Raw genomic sequence first — 26,596 nt, forward strand, 5'->3', positions numbered from 1 at the left:
CTACAGTCCTTAGGGTCACAAAGAGTCGGACACAATGAAAGCAACTTAGCACACACACATGTGTAAGTGTATAATCTGTTTATAACTCCAAGGTAGACTCCATCAGTAATTCTCAACAGGGAGCGGTTTTGCCTCTCTGGAGACGTTTTTGGTTGTCACATGTAGAGGGGATTAGGAATGTAGAGGGCAGAGATCCTATGAGACATGCTACAGTCTACAGGAGACCCCTCCACCCAAACCCAGAATTATCACACCCACAATGGCAGTAGGGAATCCAGTTCAGAAACTTTGGGTTAAATGGCACTCAAGGTTCCTCTGCAGCTCAAATTCTAGATTTTAGGAAATTAACTTACATACATCAAAGAATTTTCTAAATTACCAAACACTATATACATTCAAGCTACTATTATAATACAAGCCATCACTGCTTTTCCTTCTCCTCTCTGGTATTTGTGGGCCTGTCAACCTTTCTGTTCTGAGCCAGATCCCTCAAATATTTAGGTCAGAAGAGCCAAGATAGGGGTGAGACTAGAAGTCCCTTCTACTGCTTGTTCACGGCTTGGGAGAACAGTAATTCAGGAAGCAGATGTGTCCGAATTTGCCGGTTTCATTTTTTTTTTTTCAGCATTACCCATCAACCTGTTGAGAAAGAAGTGTATGTGTATAATGCTTATTTAACCAGATAGCATATTCTTTTTAACTTTTTATTTTGTATTGGGGTATAGCCAATTAACAATGTGACAGTTTTAAGTGAACAGCAGAGCATGAAGGGACTCAGCCATACATATACATGTGTCCATTCTCCCCAAACTCCCCTCCCATCCAGGCTGCCACATAACATCAAGCACAGACAGTTCCATGTGCTATACAGTAGGTCCTTGTTGGTTATCCATTTAAAATATAGCGGTGTATACATGTCTGTCCCAAACTCCTTAACTATCCCTTCCCCTGCCCCCAGGCAGCCATAAGCTAGTTCTCTACCTCTGAGTCTCTTTCTGTTTTGTTAAGTTTATTTGTATCAATTTTTTTTTTTTTTTTTAGATTCCACGTATAAGGGATGTCAAATGATATTTCTCCTTCTCTGTCTGACTTGCTTTACTCAGTAAGACAATTTCCAGGTCCATCCATGTTGCTGCAAATGGCATTATTTCATTCTTTTTAATGGCTGAGTACAGATAGCAGATTCTTAACTGGTATTTATGTGCTGCCAAAACCCCACAGAAAGCTCCCCCACGCCACCCCTCTGGGGCAGGTGGTTCTACCCCTCCCCTGGTACCCAGCCAATGTCCCTGGGAACCCACAGCCAAGTGCCTCATTTCAGGGATATGTTGATAGAAACGCCTGGGAAAAATGAACCTCTCGGCTTTCACCTGTTCATCAGTCATTCACCAAATGATGTGCTTTACCGTAACAAAATCCGTACCAGCGTCAGTGCAGTTGAAGACCCATTACGAATTAACTCTTCTCAGAACTAGCCAAGAGCTGACAGAAGGTATGGCCCAGAGTGCCTCTATTCTAGGGCCCCTTTATCCTTCCAGGATTTTCCCTAAATAAAAGAGAATCATGGGAGGATTTTTGTGTGTCCCAAGGGCCATGCCTTCAAATAGCACAAGGTTACTGGCCAAGGTAGAAAAGGTTGCTGTGCTTCAGCTTTCTGTTTGGGCCCCCAGGTAGTTTCCAAGTATCCTGCCTCCATTTTGAGCAGAACTGCTTTAAACGTTCAAGCTCTGGGGTAACAGAAATGTCCCTATCCCCAGAGGCCTGCCCACCTGTCCTCAAGCCCAGAGGCCTGCCTGGTGGTGGGAGTGTCTGCTCTGCTGTTGACTCTAATGGGTGGTGGTAACTTGGCACAGAGCAGTAAGATAACCACTCAGCATGAGGCCAAATCTTGGAAACTTTTTGTAGAAGTTGGTCTTCAGTTCTTTTCCCCCTCATGTGTGATATTAAGTATCATTTAATCTTGGACCCAGTCCTCTTGAGATGGGTGCTATTACTAGAACCACCTTAGAGACGTAGACAGGGAGCCTCATATGACATGGCAGGTAAGTGGCGCAGTCATGACCTGAACTCATGTTTCTTCAGCTCCAAAGTCCTTGCTGTCACCAGAATGGTATGTATTTTATTGTATCTATACATTGTGTATGCTGAGTCATGCCTAAGAAGTGACTATTAGTAAAGACACATTTTATGTTATAAATAAGGGGACATAAAAATAGAACTCTTAACTGCAAACAGAGCCAGAATTACCTCTTGAATAAATTCTAAAACCTTCTACTGGATTAAATTCCAGTTAGTGCTGGAAGATACTGCTCACCACTGAATATTACATTCAAGGTACAGTGTGTCTATTAGTAAGCAAATAAAGCTCCCTCAAGAATTCCAATTCCAAATTGCATAGTAATCACACACACACACACACACATGGCTGTGAACCAAAGTTAACTGGTGGTTTGCGCTACCATGAGTGTAAACTCATGCCCGCTTTTGATCCCAGGTAAAGACTGGTTGGTAAACATTGGAAATATTTCCCAGTACAGTGTTATCCCTTGCCCTCTAAAATGTCCCACTTCAGAGAATTCCCTAGTAGTCCAGTGGTTAGGATTCCATGCTTCCACTGCTGGGGGACCTAGATTCGATACCCAGCCAGGGAACTAAGATCCCACAAGCCATGCATCAGGGCCAAAAGAAAAATGTCCCACTTCAGACTTAAAATCCCACTGAAAGGTACTCTAAACCATTTCTGCTTTAAGCTTGAGTTAACCCCAAGATGTTATTTTACACTAACAAGCCCAAACTCAACCTAAAACAAAAACAACAAAAATTCTAGCTAATAGCTCAAAATAATAATAGCTTGATTTTGATAGTATATTCTCCTGTTTTACATGCCAAACTGTGAATAAATGAGTAGTTTTGAATATAATGCCATGTTTGTTTAATGAGAGCAGCCTTCAGTGAAGACTAATGCGTTTTCAGTGTGTGAGAGCATGGCTCTGTGTGGGGAAGGTCCTGCTGCCAGGGATCTGGCGTCCCTGTGGGCTGCGGGACCATCTGAGCCCAGTGCAGCAAGTCTCTGCAGGTTCTTTCTGGAAGAGCCTCTTGCAAACTACTATAGCCAAAGGTTAAGTGAGAAACAGGCTTACACTCGGATGGCTGAGCAACGTCACCAGTAGAAAATCACACTGCCAGACAACTTACCTGCTATGAACGGAATCTGGGAGGCTCTGATATGCCAGTCTACACCAGAATTCACAGGCTAGGCTTCTCATTCTGACTAGTGTAGGGTTGGCTGGGGTAGCCTCTTGTTTCTCTGTAAACACAAGGAAGATTCTTAACTCAGTCTTAAGACTGAGTAAGATTTTTAAGTTCAAATTTCTTATGCTAACATTTCTTGAGCACTTGGCCCGAGGTTCTGCATTGGGAGGTTTGCATGGATCATTTCAGTTCAATGGTAGGAGTCACTCCGGGCAGCTGTGGTACAGACTCTTAAGACACACTGTCAGGGTTCAAGGTAAGCTCCAGGAGGACGAGGTCCACTGGTATTTGGCACATAGTAGGTGCTCAATTTGGAGAAGGCAATGGCAACCCTCTCCAGTACTCTTGCCTGGAGAATCCCATGGACGGAGGAGCCTGCGTAGGCTGCGGTCCTTGGGGTCGCTAAGAGTCGGACATGACTGAGCAACTTCACTTTCACTTTTCACTTTCATGCATTGGAGAAGGAAATGGCAACCCACTCCAGTGTTCTTGCCTGGAGAATCCCAGGGATGGGGGAGCCCAGTGGACTGCCATCTATGGGGTTGCACAGAGTCGGACATGACTGAATCAACTTAGCAGCAGCAGCAGGTGCTCAATTAATATGTGCAGAATGAATGAATTTAAAATCTTAAGAAATTTTGTTTACATATAAGTGTTAGGAGCTGAGCCAGCATTCTTCAGCAGGTGTCTCTTCTTCTGGTCTCATAAATTTGACTGTGTAGTTAAATGGAAGACATCCTAGAATTGCAGGGGTGGGGGGCAAGCAGTTTGAGAAGACTCTTTAAAACTGGTCCTGAAATTAAGTAATTGCTCAGCATAGGAAACAGGGAAAAGTGACTGTAATACCTTAGCAAGAAGAATCTTTGTTATTTAGTCTCATTGATGTTCTCCATGAACGAAGGTTGGCAAACTTCTTCTGTACCTGGCCAGAGAGTAAATATTTCAGCCTTTATGGCCCATGCAATCTCTGTCTGAACTAGTCAAGTCTGCCACTGAAATGGAAAAAGAGCCATCTTTCTTTCTTTCTTTCTTTCTTTTTTTTTTTTAAAAAAAAGAGGATGACTGTTCCAATAAAACTTTATTTAAAAAAACAAATGGCAGGCTATATTTGGACCATGGTGTAATTTGCCAAGCTCTGGTCTAAAGCATGTCTAGTTGTAATAAGGTTTCTGTTTCATCTCTGAAAGAAGGGTCATATAGCTAATGTTATATAGCTCCCCTGCTTTTAAGACATTAAATAAGCCATATATCTTTTACATATCTAAGCCTTTGGCCTTGAAAACTCATTAAACAGCATGGTAATTTATTTAACTATGGCATCTTAGACATAAAGATAAGAAGAATGGAGTTTGCAGACCATAAGATTTTCTTCAATGTGTTAAACTAATGCAATATACCATTTGTAATGGCCTCTAATGAAATCCTAACTTTACAGAATCTTATTTTTATCCTTTTTGCATCTCTGATCCTTCTGACTATGTTTGTTAACCTTTACATAGTAAACCACCATTTTAACTGTTTTTACATGTACAGTTCAGTGGCATTAAGTACATTACACTGATGTGCAACCATCACCACCACCCCTCTCCAGAACTTTCTTATCATCTCTCACTGGAACGCCATAAACCATAGTTCCCCATTCTCCCTTCCCCACAGTTCTTGGCAACCACTATTCTGCTTTCTATGAATTTGACTCTTTAGGTACTTCATGAAAGTAGAAACATACAATATTTGTCCTTTTGTACCTGGCGTATTTCACTTAGGGTATCTTCATGGTTCATCCATGCTGCAGCATGTTTGAGAATTTCCTCTTCTTTAAGGCTGAATAATACTCCATTGAGTACACATGCCACATTTTGTTTGCCCATTCATGTGTCAGTGGACTTCGGGGTTGTTTCTACCTTTTGGCTACTGTGAATAATACTGTTATGACCAATGGTGTGCAAATATCTGTGTTGAGTCCCAATTTTCAGTTCTTTTGAGTATATACCCAGTAGTGGAATTGGTGGATCATATGATAACTGTTATGTTCTTGAGGAACCGCTATACAGTTCTCCGCAGTAGCTGCACCATTTTACATTCCCACCAGCAATGAGCAAAGATTGCAGGTTTTCTACATTCTTGTCAACACTTATTTTACTTCATTAGTTTGTATGTTTGGTTGGTTATAATAGCATGCTAGGACTTCCCAAGTGGCTCAGTGGTGAAGAATCTGCAGTGCAGGAGACCCAGGTTCAATACCTGGGCCAGGAACGTACCTTGGAGGAAGAAATGGAAACCCACTCCAGTATTCTTGCCTGGAGAATCCCATGGACAGAGGAGCCTGGCAGGCTACAGTCAGTGGGGTCACAAAGAGTCCGATATGACTGAGCACTCACATGTGCGTGCACACACACACACACACACACACACACAATAGCATGCTAATGGATGCAGAGTGGTATCTTATTGTGGTTCTCAGTTGCTTTTATGTATCTGTAGTGTAAAAATAGTTCATTTAAATACTACACTAATTTATATTTCATGCAAATTATATATATTTTTTTTTCATGGGTATATGCATTTATTCCTCTCCTAACTCCAGAATTATATGAGATGGCTTCCAAGGACATGAAAACAGTAAGATGAATAATATACATAGCTAAATTCATGGCATTGGGGATATAGGAGACTAAAAAAATGGAACTATAGCCAAGATCAGATGAACCTGAGAGCGTGCTGTAATGTCTTACATGATTAAAAACTAGAGTGACAAATTCAGTTCCAAACCTCCTAGGGGTCAAAGTAAAAAGGGAAGGGGGACCAGTAACATGATTCATTTATCCCAGATGATGAAAGCTCAGGAAAAAAAGGCTTTTCTTGGCTTGCAGGTGCAAGAGAATAAGCTATAACTACTTACTGAAAGCAACAGATTTTCTGGTGAAATTAATAGGGCTGGAATTGAAAATGACTCCCTTAGCCTGGCATTATACAGCTTTTTGTGAGAGTTAAAGAGTAGTTTCAAAGTACAATTATGAAAGTATTAAGAAAAAGTCAATTCTACATCTCTCAGAAGAGATAGAAGGACTTTTCCTTTGGACTTTAGTCACTGTTTTATGTAGTTAAACCATGTTAAGATCTTGAATTCCCTCATACATGTTTATATATATATATATATATATATATATATACACACACACACACATACACCTGGCATTTCCTTCCCAGGTCACAGATTATAAATGCATATGTGTTTGTACAAAGAATCTTCTTATCTTCTTAAGAATATATCCTTATCTTCCTTTTGGAAGGAGGGAAAGATCTTCATGTTCAAATCTGATACTGAAATTTCTGCTTCAACACAAAACTCCAGGAACTATATTATTTTCAAATTTAAACCAGAAAAAAAGGCTTCATAATAATTGGATATGTTGCCAAAACAGCTTTCAAGCAACTGAAGAGCAAAGAAAATTAAAAATAAGAATAGCAGCCATATCAAACAGATGTTTTTAAAGAACTGAGAAAGTGTCAAAATTACTCTAAAACTAAATTGGTCTGAAGTTTTACCCAGAAGTTTGGATGAACTGTAATAACTGACATTTCTTGAGCATTTACAATTTCCCAAGCACAGTTCAAAATGCTTGTACGTATTAACTCACTTTTGTAAACTTAACAAAGTTAATACTGTTATCATCGTTTCCATTTTATAGACAGGGAAACTGAGGCATGAAGGAGCTGAATATCCTTGCTTCAGGTCACACAACTAGGAAGTGTTCAAGCTAGGATTCACACATAGTCATGCACTCTGGTTCCAGTTCAGTTCAGTTCAGTCTCTCAGTCGTGTCCAACTCTTTGCGACTCCATGAACCGCAGCATGCCAGGCCTCCCTGTCCATTACCAACTCCCGGAGTTCACTCAAACTCATCTCCAGTGAGTCGGTGATGCCATCCCACCATCTCATCCTCTGTCATCCCCTTCTCCTCCTGCCCTCAATCTTTCCCAGCATCAGGGTCTTTTCACATGATTCAGCTGTTTGCATCAGGTGGCCAAAGCATTGGAGTTTCAGCTTCAACATCAGTCCAGTGGCCACTCACTAACCCATGAACCTGTACTGCTGCTTGATGTTTCAGCAGATGAACCAAAGTAGTACTGGTTGGCCAACAGGCAAAAATATACATTCTGTTGTGTCCCTATCATTCCTTTTTTTTTTCTTTAGATGAGCAAATGTACCTTAATTAACCTTGAAATTTCCCTTAATATCCTTGTGTAGAATTCCCAGTAGTAAATTTTAAACAATGAAAAAAAAATTTAGTTGAATGATGAAACCATATTCCTATTATAAATCATATTTTTACAGTTTTAAGAATGTGGAGGAATGCTTATAAAATGAAGTAAAGCAGCAGATGTAAATTTGTTGGAAGCCTAGCTCCACCTCTCCCGTTCCCCCCAAAGAAACTATCAAAAGAAAGATGGAAAAGTTTATGTGGCTATCACTGGGTAGGAGAATTAGGAATAACTTCTTTTCCTACTTTTTCTTAATTTCCATAAAATTTACTTGAATACTTTCATAGTCCAAAAAAATGAAATAAACTTCATTTTTAAAAAAAAAGCTAATCAGAGCTATTCTTTACAAAGGCACAATAAGAAGCGCCTAGTGATAATCTCACTGTATAATTTTAAATCATTTCTAAGGGCCTTGTTCTGAAGGAGTGAAGGTGGCATGGTTTAGACTTGCACTTATGTGGCTATTTAATTTTAGAAAAAAATGAAAAACTGTGCAATTGTCCCATTTCAAGTATTAAGTAGCCACCTGTGGCTACTGACAGCTTTTTCATCATCACAGAGAGTTCTTATTGCCCAGCACTGGTTTAGAAGAAAGAACACAAGATGGCATGAAATCAAGTCCCGATAGGAGTGGATACCTACTGTGTGAAATGAGTAATTTATTCAACCTCTCTATTTCCCCATAGACAAATTGGGACTAATGATACTGTCACTTACCATGAAAGGAGATTAAGATCAAATAAGATAATGGATGTGACAGTTCTCTGAAAACTATCCTGCAGTTTACCAGATAGTTGTTTTCAAAAATCCCCAGCCTGAACCTAATCTAGCTCTTTGTGCACTGATTCCAAATCCATGAATGGTTCATAATTGCTGACAAGGAGTGACAGCGTAAAAGTCAGACTTACCAGCTCTTCGCACAGTTCTTCGCCCAAGTCCTTCGTTATTGTGGATATTCCATTTCTTCCCTGTAAAAAGCTTCAGCACACAGTTCTATATCTTCTACAACACCTCCTCAGTTTTTTCCTTAACAATATAAATACACTGCTCTCTTTCCATTCCTAAACGAAAAACCCTCTTTAAAAAGAAAGCAAAGAAAGCAGGCTTTGTCTGCCAAAGAAATAAAGGGGGTAAAATACTATAACTAAAAGGAAATCAATCTGAGTTGACAGTGCAGGAATTAAGCAAAAGATGTTGCCAACTGCCTCAAGAACGTGAGATGTGCACCCACAATGACAGCAGGTTCTCTATGCTTCAAAGCTGTTGGGGGTACTGATTAGGCGGAAGTACCTGCTGCTTCTGATTTTTTTTTTCCTGAGTCACTTCTGGTTTTTCCTGCAAAACAACTTGCCTAATTTAGACTATTTTAGAGCTGCCGCTCATCCAGAGAAGTCCCCATCTTATTTCTCATTTAACCACCCGATAGTTAAGCGTGAGTCTTGGATGGCTTTAAGAAAAAAAAAGAGGAGAAAAAGAAGAAAAAAATTGTAGTCAAGTTGTGGCTCAACTTGGTGTAGATTCCAGGCTCACCCTCTCTCTCCTGCCTTCCCCAGGTCTCCACCGGCCGTGGATGCCTTTGACATTATGACCGCAGAGGATTCCACTGCAGCCATGAGCAGCGACTCCGCCACCGGGTCCTCTGCCAAGGTGCCCGAGGGCGTGGCGGGCGCGCCCAATGAGGCGGCGCTGCTGGCGCTGATGGAGCGCACGGGCTACAGCATGGTGCAGGAGAATGGGCAGCGCAAGTACGGTGGCCCACCGCCCGGCTGGGAGGGCCCACACCCGCAGCGTGGCTGCGAGGTCTTCGTGGGCAAGATCCCCCGCGATGTGTACGAGGACGAGCTGGTGCCAGTGTTCGAGACGGTGGGCCGCATCTACGAGCTGCGCCTCATGATGGACTTTGACGGCAAGAACCGCGGCTACGCCTTCGTCATGTACTGCCACAAGAACGAGGCCAAGCGCGCTGTGCGCGAGCTCAACAACTACGAGATCCGCCCCGGACGCCTGCTGGGCGTGTGCTGCAGCGTCGACAACTGCCGCCTCTTCATCGGGGGCATCCCCAAGATGAAGAAGCGTGAGGAGATCCTGGAGGAGATCGCCAAGGTCACAGAGGGCGTGCTTGACGTGATCGTCTACGCCAGCGCGGCAGACAAGATGAAGAATCGCGGCTTCGCCTTCGTGGAGTACGAGAGCCACCGCGCCGCCGCCATGGCGCGCCGCAAGCTCATGCCCGGCCGCATCCAGCTGTGGGGCCACCAGATCGCTGTGGACTGGGCCGAGCCTGAGATCGACGTGGACGAGGATGTGATGGAGACCGTGAAGATCCTCTACGTGCGGAACCTCATGATCGAGACCACCGAGGACACCATCAAGAAGAGCTTCGGCCAGTTCAACCCGGGCTGCGTGGAGCGCGTCAAGAAGATCCGCGACTACGCCTTCGTGCACTTCGCCAGCCGCGAGGACGCCGTGCACGCCATGAACAACCTCAACGGCACCGAGCTGGAGGGCTCGTGCCTCGAGGTGACGCTGGCCAAGCCCGTGGACAAGGAGCAGTACTCCCGCTACCAGAAGGCAGCCAAGGGTGGCGGCGCAGCCGAGGCAGCCGTGGTGCAGCAGCCCAGCTACGTGTATTCCTGTGACCCCTACACGCTAGCCTACTATGGCTACCCCTACAACGCGCTCATCGGGCCCAACAGGGACTACTTTGTGAAAGGTTAGTTGGGGTTCCTCGCCTGCGTGGGCGGGAGTGGGGGAGATACATCTGCCAGATGGATGCCATTTGGGAGCTGGTGGACGGCGACCCCTCCTACTCACCCTCGTTGGGGCAGTCAGTCACTTCCACAGCATCGAGGAAAATGTAGATGGTTCATATATACAGCGTGAGGTAACATTACCCATCATGTGAAGCATGCAAGCTCTTCTTGTGTTTTCTTGCGTTTTCCCAGGGCCTATATCCAACGTGGGGCTAGACGGCAAGCCACTGGGTTCTTAGGTTAAAGCCTGCTTGTGAAATTAAACCTTTACAATGTTGGGGAGTAGGGGGCACAGTATTGTTGGGTTTATTTGTGTTGTTTTGTTGTTCTTAGTCACTGACTAGCCTGTACTGAAAGCAAGCATTACACTGGAAAGCAAAAAAAAAAAACCCATTACACTGGGTTCTGGGTCCTGCCGTCTGATTAACTGGCTCTGTGACTTTAGTCAGCCCCTTTAAGCTCCCGAAGCCTGTTTTCTCACGCCGAAAATGAGGAAGACGAACTAGCAGTTCCCCTTCTACATCTAGTTTTGTGACCGTCTTAGAAAATTTTTATTTATTGGAGTGGCAGTTACAATCCTAGGAACTCACCGTTCAAGTTCATCTTGTGTACTAAGCAGACATCTTAGGATGCATCTAGGCTGGAGCCAGAAAGTCTGAAGCATCTTCCGAGCTCACTAAAGAGCAGAGGTGTAGCCACCTGCAGCTTAGAGCCAGGACAGATACCGAAGTGCCAAGAACCTTGGGTTAAGATCCACCTCCTGTACTGTCGCTGTTGGTAGCTCATCATTTTTTGTGTTGTTATTATAAGCAGGCAGCATAAGAGGCCGGGGTCGAGGTGCAGCTGGCAACAGAGCCCCGGGCCCCAGGGGTTCCTACCTTGGGGGATATTCTGCTGGCCGTGGTATATATAGCCGATATCATGAAGGAAAAGGAAAACAGCAAGAAAAAGGATATGAACTTGTACCGAATTTGGAAATCTCTGCCGTCAATCCAGTTGCCATTAAGCCTGGTACAGGTCAGTATAAACCAGAGTGAGAATGCATTTATTCAGCCTGAACCCCAACTCTCTCTCTTTGAGATGACTTCCTCGGCACTTTCATCTGTACATGGGTTCCTCTTCTCAAAGGCAGGCGGAGATTAGGCAAGGATTGTGGCCTCCTGGGCCTTCTTATCTAGAACTTGGGGGATGGTCTAATCTTGACCAAGTTCAAGTCACACTTTCTTACAGTGGGTTTCTCAAATGGCTGTCACCAGTTGTTAGACTTTTTCTCAATTAGGCAGGTTCTCAATTAGGGAGGTTGGGGCGAGGGGTGTGGGGGTAGAAAAATGTGAGGCTCTTCTGTATCTTCTACCAGCTAACAGCTTTCTATTCCTTACTCAAGCCTATTTTGACCCCAGTCATCAGAAGCCAGAAGGTGCAACTCTTTGCCAGTTCTGAGAGTTGTTGGGAAATTCCCCTTCAGGAGCAAATAACGCTGCTGTGCCTTGTCGTGGTCTTAACCAACCAGAACACCTGGGAGTAAGGCAGCAGAGAAACTTTCTGCAGCTAATTCCCAGCTCTCATTTCCGCCTCTTGCTGGATCAGTAGATTGAGGGTAGGGGCACTCAAGTAGTTGAAGCCAAGGACCTTGAACTTTGCTTCCACCCTCCAGGCCCTACAAACCAGTTTTCCAACGTTGTTAATGCTCGTCAGTCATCTGAGACAGGTCTTCTTTCTAATCCTAAGCTGCAGGGAGCTTTATTGAACTGCACAGTGTGAGCACGGCACAAACTCCCTATGTGTGCACACCACACAAGCACCCAAACACATGGGAAGTTCCATCATGATACTCCTCCAGACCTTCTCCCAGTCTCATGGAGGGTAGGTTGAAGAGCTCTTTGAGAGCATCCACACTTCGAAGCTCAGCTCCTCTGACTTCGTGTTGGCTGAGGACTATACTCCTTCCCCTGGCTAAAACGGTTTCAAGGGAGCTATGTATAAGGGGTGTAGGTTGGCATTGGCCACATAGGGGCTTACAAGGCCTTTTCTCAGTAGAGCTTCCTTTTGAAGTAATCCAGTGGTTTTTGTTTTTTTTTTTTAAATGCCTGTGAAAAAAATTCTGCCACTTCTGCAGTTAAGGGACTCCTTAGACTGGATTTCCTTGGAAATGTCATTGATGCATCAAATAATATAAACCTGATCCTGTTTCTCTCTAATTCCATAAAGCAGAGCCTGGATACAGGAGTTGTCACTTCTACTTGTTGGGAAAGGTATTCCCATTAGCAGTAGTTTAAGATTTAACTAGAGAAAAGAAAAGTTGCTCAGTCATGTCCAACTCTTTGAAAACCCATGGACTGTCCATGGAATTCTCCAGGCCAGAATACTGGAGTGAGTAACCTTTCCCTTCTCCAGGGACTCTTCCCAACCCAGGTTTCCTGCATTGCAGGCAAATTCTTTACCAGCTGAGCCACCAGGGAAGCCCAGAGAAAAGAACTCAAAGATCTTTAAGCGTGTAATTGTGTTCTGAGGCATAGGGTAGAAATTCCTGTGGCTGGTAGCCAGAACAATCCAAGTTGCTTAGTACAACTCAGATGTAGCTCAAACTTATAGCCCTTTCAGGACCCTGTCCCCTTGACCTCTATTTCTGATTCATTCAGAAAATTAGAACTCTGTATTTTAGGAGGAACACCAGGCAATAGTGAAGTATCTAGGCACAAGATCATATAGATAGAAAGGCAGGTAAAAGATCTGGTTTAGATTTTAGATGCATTTTATTGAATGACTGTATCATTGTTTAGCCTACAGTCATTTCTCTTTGGGCTTCCCCAGTGGTTCATTGGTAAAGGATCTACCTGCAAAGCAGGAGACATGGATTTGATCCCTGAGTCGGGAAGATTCTCTGAAGGAGGGCAACCCACTCCAGTATTCTTGCCCGGAGAATCTCATGGACAGAGAAGCTGGGTGGGTTACAGTCCATAGAGTCACAAAGAGTTAGACACGAATGAAGCGACTGAGCACACAGCATGCAAGCATTTCTCTTTAACTTATATCAAATCAGCTTTTATTCGAAGAAATTACCTACAGTTGGAGAATAAAAATAAGTGAAAGTATACTTTGTTGTATGCATTTCAATATTCTTACCATCCTCAAAACATGCAACACACACACAAACTCCCCCAAATCAGGGCTAATTTTTTTTTTTTTTTTTTTTTTTGTCTTTTTACCTCTCCTTATCATACATTGGAGAAGGGCATGGCAACCCACTCCAGTATTCTTGCCTGGAGAATCCCATGGACAGAGGAGCCTGGCGGGCTGTACAGTCCATAGGGTTACAAAGAGCCAGACATGACTGAAGCAACTTAGCAGCAGCATACATTGACATTCGAAAACTGTGATCTGTCTGATCCTCTGGTTGAAATGAGTCCTTTGAACTTTATTCACAGAAACATGTCTTTGCATTGGCAGTTCGGGGAGGATATACACTGACCTCTGAGTTCTCAGAATGAAACTCTCAATAGCACCTGCTCTTTAAAACGTGGTGAAAGTGAAAAAGGGCAGTGGGGCAGGTACTGAGTAAGATAGGTGATAAGGAACTGGCAGGCTCTTCTCACACTCTTGGGCCTCAACCCTCTGCTCTCACTTCTTATTCTGAGCCTGTTTTCTCAAAATTGCAAGGCCCTTTCTTGCTTTGTAGGACCTCAAGAATACGAGTCTAAACGCTATTCTGTTCTAAATTCTGTTAGCAGCAGTAGAAAATGTGGGCAAAACTTAACTGTAGGCTTGCGTACCCTGAGGATCCGTGGGGCGATCCCACCCATTGCCCACATGGTTCCTTTTGAAAGTCCAGCAGGATATAGGGTACCTCCACCTCCCCTCTCTTCCTCTTGGGTAGCACCTGTAGTGAGAGAGCATTCGTTTGCAGGCAGAGCCCCTGGCAGCAAAACTTGTTTTTAAAAGTATTGAGGAAGTGATGGCGCTTCCCTCAGTGACTGGAAGTGACTGACCTGTGTTTCCCTTTTCCTTCTTTTGCAGTGGCCATCCCTACCATCGGCGCCCAATATTCCATGTTTCAGGCAGCTCCGGCCCCTAAAATGATTGAAGATGGTAAGATCCACACAATGGAGCACATGATCAGCCCCATCGCTGTGCAGCCCGACCCAGCCAGTGCTGCTGCGGCCGCCGCAGCCGCTGCGGCCGTCATCCCTGCCGTGTCCACGCCGCCGCCTTTCCAGGTAGGCTTCTTGCTGCGGTGTTTGTGTGAGGTCTCATGTATCATGGATTCACTTAATACTCCGCAGGAGCACTGACACTGTGCCTGGCTTTCTGCTAGAACTATGGGTCTGAGTGATAGAAATATTTTTGTAAGATAAATCATGACAGGACAGGAAAATGTTAGATAAGAATTGTACTATCCTAAAATTGCCAGTGTATTAAAGATAGGAAGCAATATGCAAAAATGACATATGTAATTTCTCACAGTGTTGTTATACATCCTATTTGTTTCTAATGACATAGGATAATTTTTAACTCATGTACTTATTGTTACAGAGGTGACACACGGAGTCCCAGGGTGCATGCCAGATTGTAGTTTTGCATTCCAGATTATAGTTCAGTAAAGGTTTTTTAAAGTTCTGCCCCTCTTCTTCCCCTCCATCTCTCTCTATGAGTGTATCCATAGGTATATACGTATGCATATATATATGTGAGTGCCTGTGGAGAGACAGAAATGTCTATAAAGATTTATGAAACTGTACAAAACTCTCCCAACCATATCCAGCTATTCCCATTTCTCCTCCCAATCCAGTTTTACTGTTCCGTCCTCCTTCCCCACCTTTACTCATAGTGTTCTCCTCTATCTGGTTTTTTTCTCTAGAACTTTTTCCATCTACCTCGTCTTGGAAACCACCTGTCCTATACGTCTCCGTATTGGCTGCTTGACTACCAGTCAATTTCTATGTTCTGTCTCCCCAATTAAAGTATTTCCAGACCAAGAGCCACATCTTATATATATTTCTTTGTTTCTGCAATATGTAGCACACAAGGAATACCTATACCATATATCATTTTCCTAGACAGAAAAATAATCTTGTTGAAGCTATCCTTTGTGAAGCAGTGACTATCAAACACCTCATCAATCCATAAGCATAAAAACTCAGGCCAGGGATGTCTTGTATCTAACTGGATAAGAATTATCGAGGAGACATGTTTATAAAACAGAGATTCTTAGATTCAAACCCCAGAAGACTCCAGTTCAGCAGAACTGGGCTGGGGTTCTAGAATCCATATTTTGTCCCACCTCCTCAGTAATGCTGAAACAGCTAGGCCTGTGAACCCCAGCAGTCGTCTTGGGTTGGAAATGACTCACAAGGTAGTTATTACTGTGTCCTGACTATAAATACATACAGTAACCTACAAGCCTTACCTAGTGGAATTCTGCTAATTCTCATTGCTCTTTACTAGGAAACTTGTGAACTTCGGTCTTTGCTGAGTGGTCACAGCTGCGGCTGGGCCCACATTTCAGGCTTCATGATTACGTTCTGGGCTGCGGGCCGCTTCGGCCTTGTATCGGCCGCACGGCGCTGGCGTCGGGGCCCTGCGTTCGGGCTTTGTTCGCGTGCTGTCGTCATCAGTAGAGCCCTATGGCGGCTGTTCCCTCCTCCAGTATATTCTGCAGAACGCCTGGAGCCACTTCCTCTGTAATGTGGGGAAGGCTTCTTTGAGTGTGTGGCCCCGCTGCTGTCCCTCAAAGCTGAGTACTGTCTGTCCTGCCTTGAGCTCTTTGACCTGGGTTCTCTGGTACGTTCCGTCCTCCGCCTCCTCTGTGTTCTCTGCCAAACTGCAGCAGAGGAAGGAGCATTTTAAGCTCCACGGATTGGTAAAAAGAACACTGTTCAGAGTGAAACCACACATCGGTTCCCAGTGACCTTCCTGGGGAACACCTTCGATCTTCCTCCTCTGTTTTGCAGGAGCTCAGTGATGTTCCTTTGGAGCCATTTAAATCCAAAATTTCATATAGCCTTCGCAGGCAATTAGAACAAGAAGCTTGCATGTGTAGACAGTCCTTTTTTCACGTTTATTTCTCAAAATGTCTCAATCTTCACAGCAAGTCGGTGGTATAGGTAGAGCAAGAACCATCCCTTTTTTGAGAGGAGGGGAAATTGAGGCCTTTTTCTGTCCTCCTCCCCAACTCCCCACACTCAGCTCAACCTCATCACACTGCCCTGAGCTCAGCTGTTGGGCTGCACTGTTGTACATGGAGTGGTTTCTCTCTGATGTCCCCTTCCTGGTGATCCTTTCCTTTGTGCATTCGTCACTAAAGAGATGTCCACAGATTTGGAGACGATAGCTTGTGTCCTGCTATGAACCACAGTCTTCCCAGTTCCAAAGTTTCTCTCCTTGGTTGTAAAGTGTTACTAACGTTCATTGTGGCTGCCTTGTAGCAGGCAGGATAATGCAAGGCTAAATGCACAGGTGCCAGACTCACACATCCCATTGCTTAAAAGCTGTGTCACCTTGTGCAAGTCATTTAAAACATCTAAGCTTCTCCGTATAATCCACCAGCTTCATTGGTGGTTGTGATGATGTTTCAATAGTGTCACTTAATAAGGCACTTAGAATAGTGCCTGCTGCTGCTGCTGCTGCTAAGTCGCTGCAGTCGTGTCCGACTCTGTGCGACCCCAGAGACGGCAGCCCACCAGGCTCCCCCATCCCTGGGATTCTCCAGGCAAGAACACTGGAGTGGGTTGCCATTTCCTTCAACGCGTGAAAGCGAAAAGTGAAAGTGAAGTTGCTCAGTCGTGTCCAACTCCTAGCGACCCCATGGACTGCAGCCTACCAGGCCCCTTCGTCCATGGGATTTCCCAGGCGAGAATACCAGAGTGGGTTGCCATTGCCTTCTCCAGAATAGTGCCTAGCAGACTGTAATTTCTGTTATTGTTATCATTTGGATATTATTTGTAATTATTATTTGGATTACAGTTGAAAAAAATGACTCTTCAATTCTGAGGTTCTTTGAACGTAATTTTGTGACTCTAATTTGGAGATTTTTGTAAAGGAATGATAAGTAATTCCTTTACAAAACCCAGGAAGAAATAATTTCTTTAAATCTAATTCTCCCTTTTGCATATCCTGAACTATTTGTACCACAGGGCATTCTATGAAACATAAGGTACACAAGATGTTTTATTAAATAAATGTATGTTTTGTTTTACCAAAAATCTCCTTTTCCCTTAAGCAGTCCACAGAATGAGCTCCATAGCAAACATTTTGGAAAATACTGAACCACAGTCTTCCTTGTCTACTTGTTCTGAAAATGTAGTATGTTTCACTCTCAAGTGGAGGGAAGGAAGCAATCTGGACTTTCAGAGCCAGCGTGGCATCTACAGTAAGGCAGCTTCAGATAGCGCCTCTTTCCCCACTTCCTCCTCATGTGGAAATCACACCTTATCCAAGTGAAAGTGAAAGTGTTAGCTGCTCAGTCGTGTCCAACTCTTTGTGACCCCACAGACTCTAGCCCACAAGGCTCCTCTATCCACAGAATTCTCCAGGCAAGAACACTGGGTTGGGTAGCCATTCTGTTCTCCAAGGGATCTGACTGACCCAGGGATTGAACCCAGGTCTCTGGCATTGCAGGCAGATTCTTTACCATCTGAGCCACCAGGGAAGCCCCACTTATCCTTCAAAACCCAGCTCAAAATTTTCCACTTCAGAGACACTTTCTCTTGCTCCTCAAGTTAGTTGGCTTCTTCTCTAAGCTTCCACAGCAACTGTATATTTAGTGGTGTCATATCTTAGGTTGGCGATGGCTGAAGCAAATGCATTTGTTGAAGATCCTGTATGATCACAGTCTTTTTAGGTCACAGCTTAAGATGCTGGCCCTTGGGAGAGCTGTGTACTTTGTTCCATAAAGTCATATACTGTGCTTCTCTCCATTCTTGATACACCATGTTCCTTCAGTTAGGTATGAGTTGAGACAGCTGGCATGTATTTTAGGGAAAATACTTACTCATAATTACAGTGAGCTCAACTGAGTAAAGGGTAGACCTCAACTCCCATCTCTAGCTCGCTCTGGTACATAGGCTGATTGAGTAGAATGGTGGGCAGAAAATCCCAGAGTATTTGAACTTTCCCTAAACACTGCAGTTCTGTCATGGTCACCAGTTGAATTTGAATGTGCCTTGAGGATGCAACTCCACTTCAATGGCTCCTATCTCAGTCCCTTACGATTATTGCTTGTCTGTCCATCTGCCCTGAGAATGGAAACTTTTGTTTCTCTGTCATTCCCTCACCCCTGGGAGTTGAATGAATGAATGGGGTTGTTGAATGAATGGATAGGTTGTTGTTGTTCTGTCGCTCAATAATGTCCAACTCTGCAACCCCATGGGCTGCAGCATACCAGGCTTCCCTATCCTTTACCATCTCCCTGAATTTGCTAAAACTCATATCCATTGAGTCAATGATGCCATCCAACCATCTCATCCTCTGTTGCCCCTTCTCCTCCTGCCCTCAATCTTTCCCAGCATCAGGGTCTTTTCCAGTGAGTTGGCTCTTCACATCAGGGAGGCCATAAGTGTTGGAGCTTCCACTTCAGCATCAGTCCTTCCAGTGACTATTCAAAGCTGATTTCCTTTACGATTGGCTGGTTGATCTTGTTATCCAAGGGACTCTAAAGAGTTTTCTCCAGCACCACAGTTTGAAAGCATCAATTCTTCAATGCTCAGCCTTCTTTATAGTCCAGCACTCACATCCATACATGACTACTGGAAAAACCAAAGCTGTGACTATACAGACCTTTGTTGGCCAAGTCTCTGCTTTTTAATATGCTGTCTAGGTTTGCCATAGCTTTTCTTCCAAGGAGCAAGCATCTTTTAACTTCTTGGCTGCAGTCACCATCTGCAGTGATTTTGGAGCCCAAGAAAATAAAGTCTCTCACTGTTTGCATTGTTTCTCCATCTATTTGCCATGAAGTGATAGGACCTGATGCCATGATCTTAGTTTTCTGAATGTTGAGTTTTAAGCCAGTTTTTTCACTCCTCTTTCACTTTCATCAAGAGGCTCTTCAGTTCCTCTTTGCTTTCTGCCATTAGGGTGGTGTCCTCCGCCTATCTGGTTAGATACCTACAGGTGATCAATAAGGATGCTCTCTCTCCCCTCAGGGCCGCCCAATAACTCCAGTGTACACGGTGGCTCCAAATGTTCAGAGAATTCCCACTGCCGGGATCTACGGAGCCAGTTACGTGCCATTTGCTGCTCCAGCCACAGCTACGATCGCCACACTACAGAAGAATGCAGCGGCCGCCGCTGCCGTGTACGGCGGATACGCAGGCTACATACCTCAGGCCTTCCCCGCCGCTGCTATCCAGGTGCCCATCCACGACGTGTACCAGACCTACTGAGACCCGCCGCCGCCACTGAAGGAACACTTTACTATTTATGAAGAAAGACCGTGTTCGGTTAGCACACACGAAACCTGAACGCGAAGAATGTTATCAAATACCATACTGGAATATTTTATATTACATGAAGTTTTCACTAGTTTTTTAAGACTGTTTTCAATTTAGCAGACCTGTGTTCATACATTTCTAAGAGACTTGCAATGGTTTGTGCCTTAAACACCATCTCTTAAAAATTTGTATGTGGTAGTACATTTGTATAGAGGTTTTTGTTTTTGTATTTTTAAGGATATATTTTCAGTTATGAAGGTTATTTTCTTAACTTCTGCACTCCAGAGATTTCTATTTTGTAGTACCTTCAATAATATATCAAGTATATATTAAAAAAGCACACTTGAGCAGCTAGGGAACTATTTTGAAAAATATATTCAATATTTAAAGATACAAACAATAGTGCTTTAAAAATACTACAGAAAACATTATTTTAAAAGTTATACTGGAAAGTGCAATTATAAAATGAGTGAAACCTCTATTTCTGCTGGAATTAAGGGTTGACGGGTGTTAACCATGTGTTATTCATGATGGTTCTGTTCTTTAAACGCTCGACCTCTCCTTAAGCCAATATTGAAAAGACTTGTCACACTTCTGAGTCCAAACACTGGAAGGCGCTGTCACCTGCTGCCCTCGTCCCGGGCCCCTACTCATTGTCCATGTGCCTTTGCTCTTAGATGTGTCCCCTCCGCCGCCCACCGCTACCCTCCACTCACCCTCCACCCCCCCCCCCCACCTTCCCCAGACCCACCTTCATATTTGGCAAGTCAAGGACAAATTAATTACTCTGACAGAGAACATTGATGGCTTTTATACTTCTTTTTGTTAGGGTTTTTTGTTTTGTATGGGTTTTTGTTTAGGGAGGGTTGTGGTTTGGTTGGGGAGCTATTTTCAATAGCAGAGTATGTGTAAGCACAAGATTTTAATAGTTTGCATAAGGCATCTTTGCATAGCTATTTAATTGTCCAATATGAAACCTTCACTCCTTTCTTAATGCTTTTATTATATTTGTTTTGAAGTCTAAGTTTGTAGAGACAGAGAATGTTATTATAGACAAGACCCCAAAGGCTCTTGTTAGCAGACGGTTATGGTTCTAGTTGCCTTATCATGTTTCATGCACAATGTCTGTGGTTGTCAGGGGTGTTGGAAATATGTTTATTGAACAGGGCCTCCCTCTGTTGTTGCTGTGCATGTGGCAAGTGAACTGAATTGGGGCGTGCACAGCCAGGAGGAGGAGGAGAGACCTGTAGGAGTAAAAGATAGTTTGTAAATATCTCCTAATGCTCATTTTTAGTTGTTTTATGTTGCAAAAATTCATGGTATATAGTTGAATGCAAAACAAAACCATTTTATTTCAATGTTATTAAACAGTTTTGTTTTATTAGGAAGTAAATGTATTGTTGCAGTGTTTTGTGCCTGTTTAAAGGCTTTTGTTTAGCAGAGTGAATGTAAAATACAGTAAAATGTTAAGATTGTCATCTACGTTATGAAATACATCAACTTGGAATTTTTTTTTTTAAGGTTCTAACAAGGAAGTGAGGTGTGCAATAGATGGCAAGGACATAGTTGTGTTTTTACGTCATATTAGAGATTCCATCAAATGTTTCCACTCACTGAATTTTGCTGATGGCTGAATTCTTATTGTGGATTAATAATAGGATCATGCCCTTAGCAGATGTTTTAGTTCTGTTTTACATTTTAAATTAAGAGATTCCCAGATGCTCTCTTTTCCCTCATCTTAGGGTGGGATGAATTTTTTATATATAAGCAATATTTATTTAACTATTCTATAAGATTATTGAGTGCCTGCAAAGGCCTTTAAACATTCCTAGCCTTCCTTTCCATCATTGTTAAATGACAGAAAGTAATTGTGCAATGTTTTCTGATGATGTACCCAGCGAGCTGCATCCAAACCCAAATCCGTTGTAATGAGTAATCCAACAAAATGCAGTTTGCATTCAGCCCCCATCCCTTGACTTTGTATGAAAGAAGTGCTCTCTTACTCTTCTTCCAGTGAAGGGTTAATTAGCACAGAGGTTCACTGGATGAGACTGACCCAGGGATCTTACTGTATTTTACATGTGCCTGTAAGTTATTTGCAAAAATGGAAAAAAAAAAAAAAAAAGAAAACAATGGTGTCTTAACATGGCAACTACCAAACTACCTTAAAATAAATGTTGGTGACATAGCCAGTTAAGTGTCAGTGAGCCTCCCACCTACCTATGGTCTGCCTGTTCCTGTTGTTTCAAAACCATTTCACATATATACACTACTGAGGTAAGTTTGTAACTTGAAATGTGAACTTTTTTTTAGGGTTAAGAACAAAGTATAAAAATGTTTAAAAAAAAAAAAGCTTTCGAGTTCTCTGTTTTCAAACGTGCTGGCAGTTTAGTTGTTATCTTTAGTTGCTTTGTATTTGAAAAGCTGTTAAGTTTATTTAGATCTTGCTTCATTTACAGTACATTCTTAGGATGTATGCAGTAAATAAAACTTTCTTCAAGCAATTTCAATACCTTATTTTAAATTGTGTTTTCTTTATACACTTTTTTTTCCTCCCCTAACAAAATTAGAAAAAAATCCTATAGCATAGAAGGAATTGACTGTTTCTGGCTGGAGAAAATCATATCTTTCATTTGGAATTAGTAATGAAGTTGAGGTACATAGTAAAAATTGTGAATTATCAGTGTTTTCAGCCTTGGGTCCAGGTGGTAGAAAGTTGAGCATTCAACTACTACTTAGCGTTTGGATTAGAGTAGGATGTGGCAAAGCCTGTCACTCTTCTCAGTGCTGAAGTTTGTTTATGATCCCAAGGGCTTTACACTTAGCTATCTACATGGACTCAGTTGATGTGACACTGAGTTGTTCGATGGGCTCATGAAAGTACTGGTGTGACCTGTATGTTGGTCACCGCACTGGAAACCAAAGTCTTCCGTTTCACCTTTTTTGACAGCACGCAGCAAGATTAGCAAGACACTCCCTTTTTCTCTATACATCATCACTAACTTCAGGTGGGATCCATCAGCAAAGCCAATTAACAATTCAAGGGAAAGTGGTAGCTTGTCAGTGGAATTACCTCTAAAAACTGTCCCACGCAGCTTTGCCATTGATTAAGAATTTTACCTAGTTAGTCTTGAGTAGCATGGGTTATGGGCCTTCCCAACCCACAATTCTTGGCATTCTAACTTCCTGCTTCCTCTTAAAAGGGTAAAGTCTTTTTCACAGACAGGAAAGGCCAGAGAACTTCCCAAAGTGAGAGAGCAACGAGATTTGCTGATAACCATCTAGTTCTAGAAGATGAGCACAGATGCCCTTTTAAGTTGCAGAATCAGAGTTTGATTGCTCTTGTCAGAAAATGAATTAAAAGAATTAATCTTACAGAATATTTCTTACACCTCTACTAAATGCCCTGCTTTGTTCTAGGTGCTGTGGTGAGTACAGCATGAACAAAACCAACAAAACTTTGTACACATAGAGCTTACATTAAAGTGGGAGAACACAGACCCAATAAGCACGTAAACAGTGTGTTGGGTGGGGTTAAATGCTATGATTGTGTGATTCATTAGGCTCTAAGGCTGTTTGGTTTCCATCACCTCGGGACCTCACAAGCACTTAGTGAAGTAGGCAGAACAGATATGTGACTGGCCAGGGTCCCACAGCTGGTAGGAACCAGGGCAGAAATTCAGACTACAAGTCTCAGCACGCTGACCCTGGAAATAGATTTAGTAGTACCAACAGCCTGCTACACAGCCTACAAAAAGAAAAGCTTTTCTCCAAAAGTAGTTTCTGTTGACTTTTAATGTGTTTTCACATGCAGCCTCTTTCCTCGGGGATAGGAACTGAAGGTAGAATGGCCGAAATGCCTACGTTCAGCTCGGAAGACATAGCACTAGGTGAGCTGCTAAAACTGTCTGGTAGATGGAAGGAATTCAACTTACGATGCTGTGTCAAGGATTATGGATGGGACTAAAAAACTACTGTAAAGTCAACTATACCCTTCTGATTCTAAACTAGACTAGATTCCCAATTTTTAAATTCCAAAAATATCTGTCAAGACAACATGCATAAGCACTTATTTAGGTGGAAGAAAAAACAGCTAGAACACAAAAGTTCTAATTTTTCTTTCCTAATGAAGGATAACCTGTGAACAGTCCCAACATTGTACTGGGTGCTGTGACATGGCATGCCCCATGCTGAGTGGATTTTGTCAACTATAATTGACCTTACTGGCTTACCAGACCCTGTTTTAAGGGCATTAGGGTACTTGACTATTTTAAAGAGATGTATATAGTATATTACATGTTATCTTTATTATAAAGTGTTCTGGGAAGAGTTGAGTTTAAAAAAAAAAAAACACACACATGAAATGTGACATTTCGGCATGGCTGTTTTGAAAAAAATCACATTTGACACAACGACCCTAAAGAAAAAAAAAAGCATCTTCAACTTTAAAAAATAAATTAGTGGTAGGATAACACAGTTGTACTCATTTTATCCTTGTCCTGCCACTTCCTTGACACACTCCTCCTCTCTGACCATTCAAGGTCAAGGGCATGATTAGGCTTAAACACAGAATGAGACTTAGGAGACATGTTTTGCTTCAGTTCCAAGTTCTAGGCTATCAGATTAGACATGGCCTTCCTTCTCCTTCCCCTCATTAGTCTTCCCTGTCTAGGTGCCTGGTGTCCCTCAGTGATTGCCCAAACCCTTGGCAAGCGCTGTGGCCTGGTGAAACAGGCTGGGCTTGCAGTCCGGATGCCTAGAGAGTGAACCCCCAGCTTTGCTATTTACCAGCCGTGTGACCTTGGAAAAGACACCTTGCCTCTCTGAGCACCAGTTTCTTAATTGGTAAAAGAGATGATACCCTCATAAGGTTACTGTGAAAATCAGCTAGGTTAATGAATCTTTAAAATGCCTGGATAAATAAATTTTTAAATAAGCTGGGTACATCATAGACAAGAAAGTTATTTCCTTTCTCTTCCTCTTTATAAACTGTAGTGTGAATGCATTCCACTGTCTTAACTGCATTAAGCCTTTCCATTTTACACCTTCCTATGCTTTTGTTCACTTATTTATTCAGTAAACGTTTGTCGAGTGTCAGCTCTCTACCAGAACTGGATGATGCACTGGAGAGACGATTATCAACAAAATCAACCCCCCTCTGCCCTCCAGAAGCTCCCAAGCATGATAAGACAGTGATGAAAAGGCTATGAAATGGGAGGGGGCATCCACCCTGGCCTGGGCAAGGGGTTAAGAAGACTTTGGAGAGGAAGTGGCATCTAAGCAAAGAACAACAGGATGAGTTGAGGGGGAGGAGGGAGGGCAGATGAGCAGGAAGAAGAGGAAACAGGAAATGCCCAGGCCCAGAAGAAAAAGCAAGTACCTGAACAACATTCAGTGTGGCAGCCTCAAAAAAGGAGAAAGGGTGTGGGGACAACCTTTGTCCCCACCAATGCTAAACGTGGTTGATAGGCCCGTGTTAACTCTGGAAGGAAGAGATTTGGCCCGGATAACAAGGAAGTAGGAAGAACCCTAAATCATTCCAATTTAGGACTTTGAGTTTCTTTTAGAAAATGGTGGCAACTGCCTTATCTAAACTGAAGGGCTGAAGGATTGTCTAGCGATCAATAGCGTGATGCATCTGAGCGCTCCCCCTAGTGGCTAACTGCCTCTCTTCGGCCTTCCTGGCACCAGGTGATGCCCACCTACGCTGAGTTTTTCCATGGGACTTTGTAGGGCCCGCTGAGGCTCTGAGAGTTCTCACCCCTTCTTTCTTTAGAGGCAGGTTCCACCCTCTGGGACCTTCCATCCTTCCTGTCTGGAGTCACATAGCAGCTGCAAGGATTGGCCAAACTCCCCACTCTCTTGGGAAGCCCTACAGGAATGCAGCCTTCTTGGGAAAGGTGATGGAGGCCCATAGTCCTGCAGATCAATGTGAGGATGGAGGAAAGTCCTAAGTAAAATTTCCTAAAGACACACTGACTTCCTCAGCAGGGTTATATATCCTTGTGACTCCATTCCACACAATTATACTCACAATCAAAAACACCACCAAACCTTTCATTTGCAAGAAATATGACCTTTTCTAAGCTAATTTTTAGCCACCCTTCTTTCTTGGCTTGTCCTACTTTGTTTGTCAAAAATCTTCATTAATGATTAACCAACCATGAGGCTTAAATAGGCCTTAGTCATTCTGAGGCAGCTGAGACAAGTTGCTGAAGCCCAGTTGTTTCTGAGATGACCTTGCTGGGGGCGCTGGGTCAAGACATTTTGAGCTCATGGTGTCATGATAGCATTGGGCCTTGCCAGTTCCCTCTGCTGGGACTCTTCCTCTCCTTTTTCAGAATTTGTATTCTAAGAAGTGGTGGCACCAGAGAACAGTATTTCTATCAGCTTCACCAGCTTCACACCCACCCCAATTCAAATATGCCCATTTGACATTTTCTCAATCATACAAAATGATATGCAAACTCAGCTTCCCAAAAGGCACCTTCTCTCCTCTTTCCAAATAAGATGCTGTCATAAGAGGAGAAATTCTGGAAGTGTAACTATTTCTAAATGTGCTCTAACATCTATAGAAGGAAGCATTCTGAGCATGAGGTAATAGCAAAAATAACCTATTTTGCATAATTTCCCAACCCCTAAGTACAAATACCTAATTAAACCATTGAGTGCCCAGTCAAGGCCTGCTCTCTGTACTTCTTTTTATTGTTTGTCAATTTCCTTGTGTTTGTGTGCATGCCTGCTCAGTCACTTCAGTTGAGTCCAACTCTTTGTGACCATCTGGACTGTAGCCTTCCAGGCTCCGCTGTCCATGGAATTCTCCAGGCAAGAATACTGGAGTGGGTTTCCATTTCCTATACCAGGGGATCTTCCAGACCCAGGGATTGGACCCTCATTACCTGT

At 43.2% G+C, this 26,596-nt stretch overlaps 1 protein-coding gene and 1 long non-coding RNA gene across 6 annotated transcripts in view; one reads left to right on the top strand and one right to left on the bottom strand.

Annotated features, from left to right (window-relative positions):
* The window catches only part of RBM47 (RNA binding motif protein 47), a 175,927-nt gene extending 153,724 nt beyond the window's left edge, over positions 1-22,203 (top strand). For 4 of the 5 annotated variants that reach the window (XM_044945958.2, XM_045166300.1, XM_045166299.1 and 1 more), the window contains 4 exons: positions 9,069-10,228; positions 11,079-11,285; positions 14,283-14,482; positions 19,406-22,203. In XM_044945958.2, the coding sequence (XP_044801893.1) occupies positions 9,100-10,228; positions 11,079-11,285; positions 14,283-14,482; positions 19,406-19,645 (1,776 nt within the window). In that variant the 5' untranslated portion in view covers positions 9,069-9,099 and the 3' untranslated portion in view covers positions 19,646-22,203. The remainder of the gene's footprint in view (positions 1-9,068; positions 10,229-11,078; positions 11,286-14,282; positions 14,483-19,405) is intronic. The other variant, XM_044945957.2, reaches the window with a different exon arrangement.
* Positions 462-8,557, bottom strand: LOC102391596. The gene is made up of 4 exons (XR_328429.4): positions 8,424-8,557; positions 4,099-4,174; positions 3,196-3,307; positions 462-639 (listed from the first exon to the last, which is right to left on the bottom strand). It is a non-coding gene; the product is annotated as an uncharacterized LOC102391596 (long non-coding RNA).
* Positions 22,204-26,596: the final 4,393 nt, after the last annotated feature.

The sequence above is a fragment of the Bubalus bubalis genome, chromosome 7, assembly GCF_019923935.1.
Source record: "Bubalus bubalis isolate 160015118507 breed Murrah chromosome 7, NDDB_SH_1, whole genome shotgun sequence".
NCBI classification, from domain to species: Eukaryota; Metazoa; Chordata; class Mammalia; order Artiodactyla; family Bovidae; genus Bubalus; species Bubalus bubalis.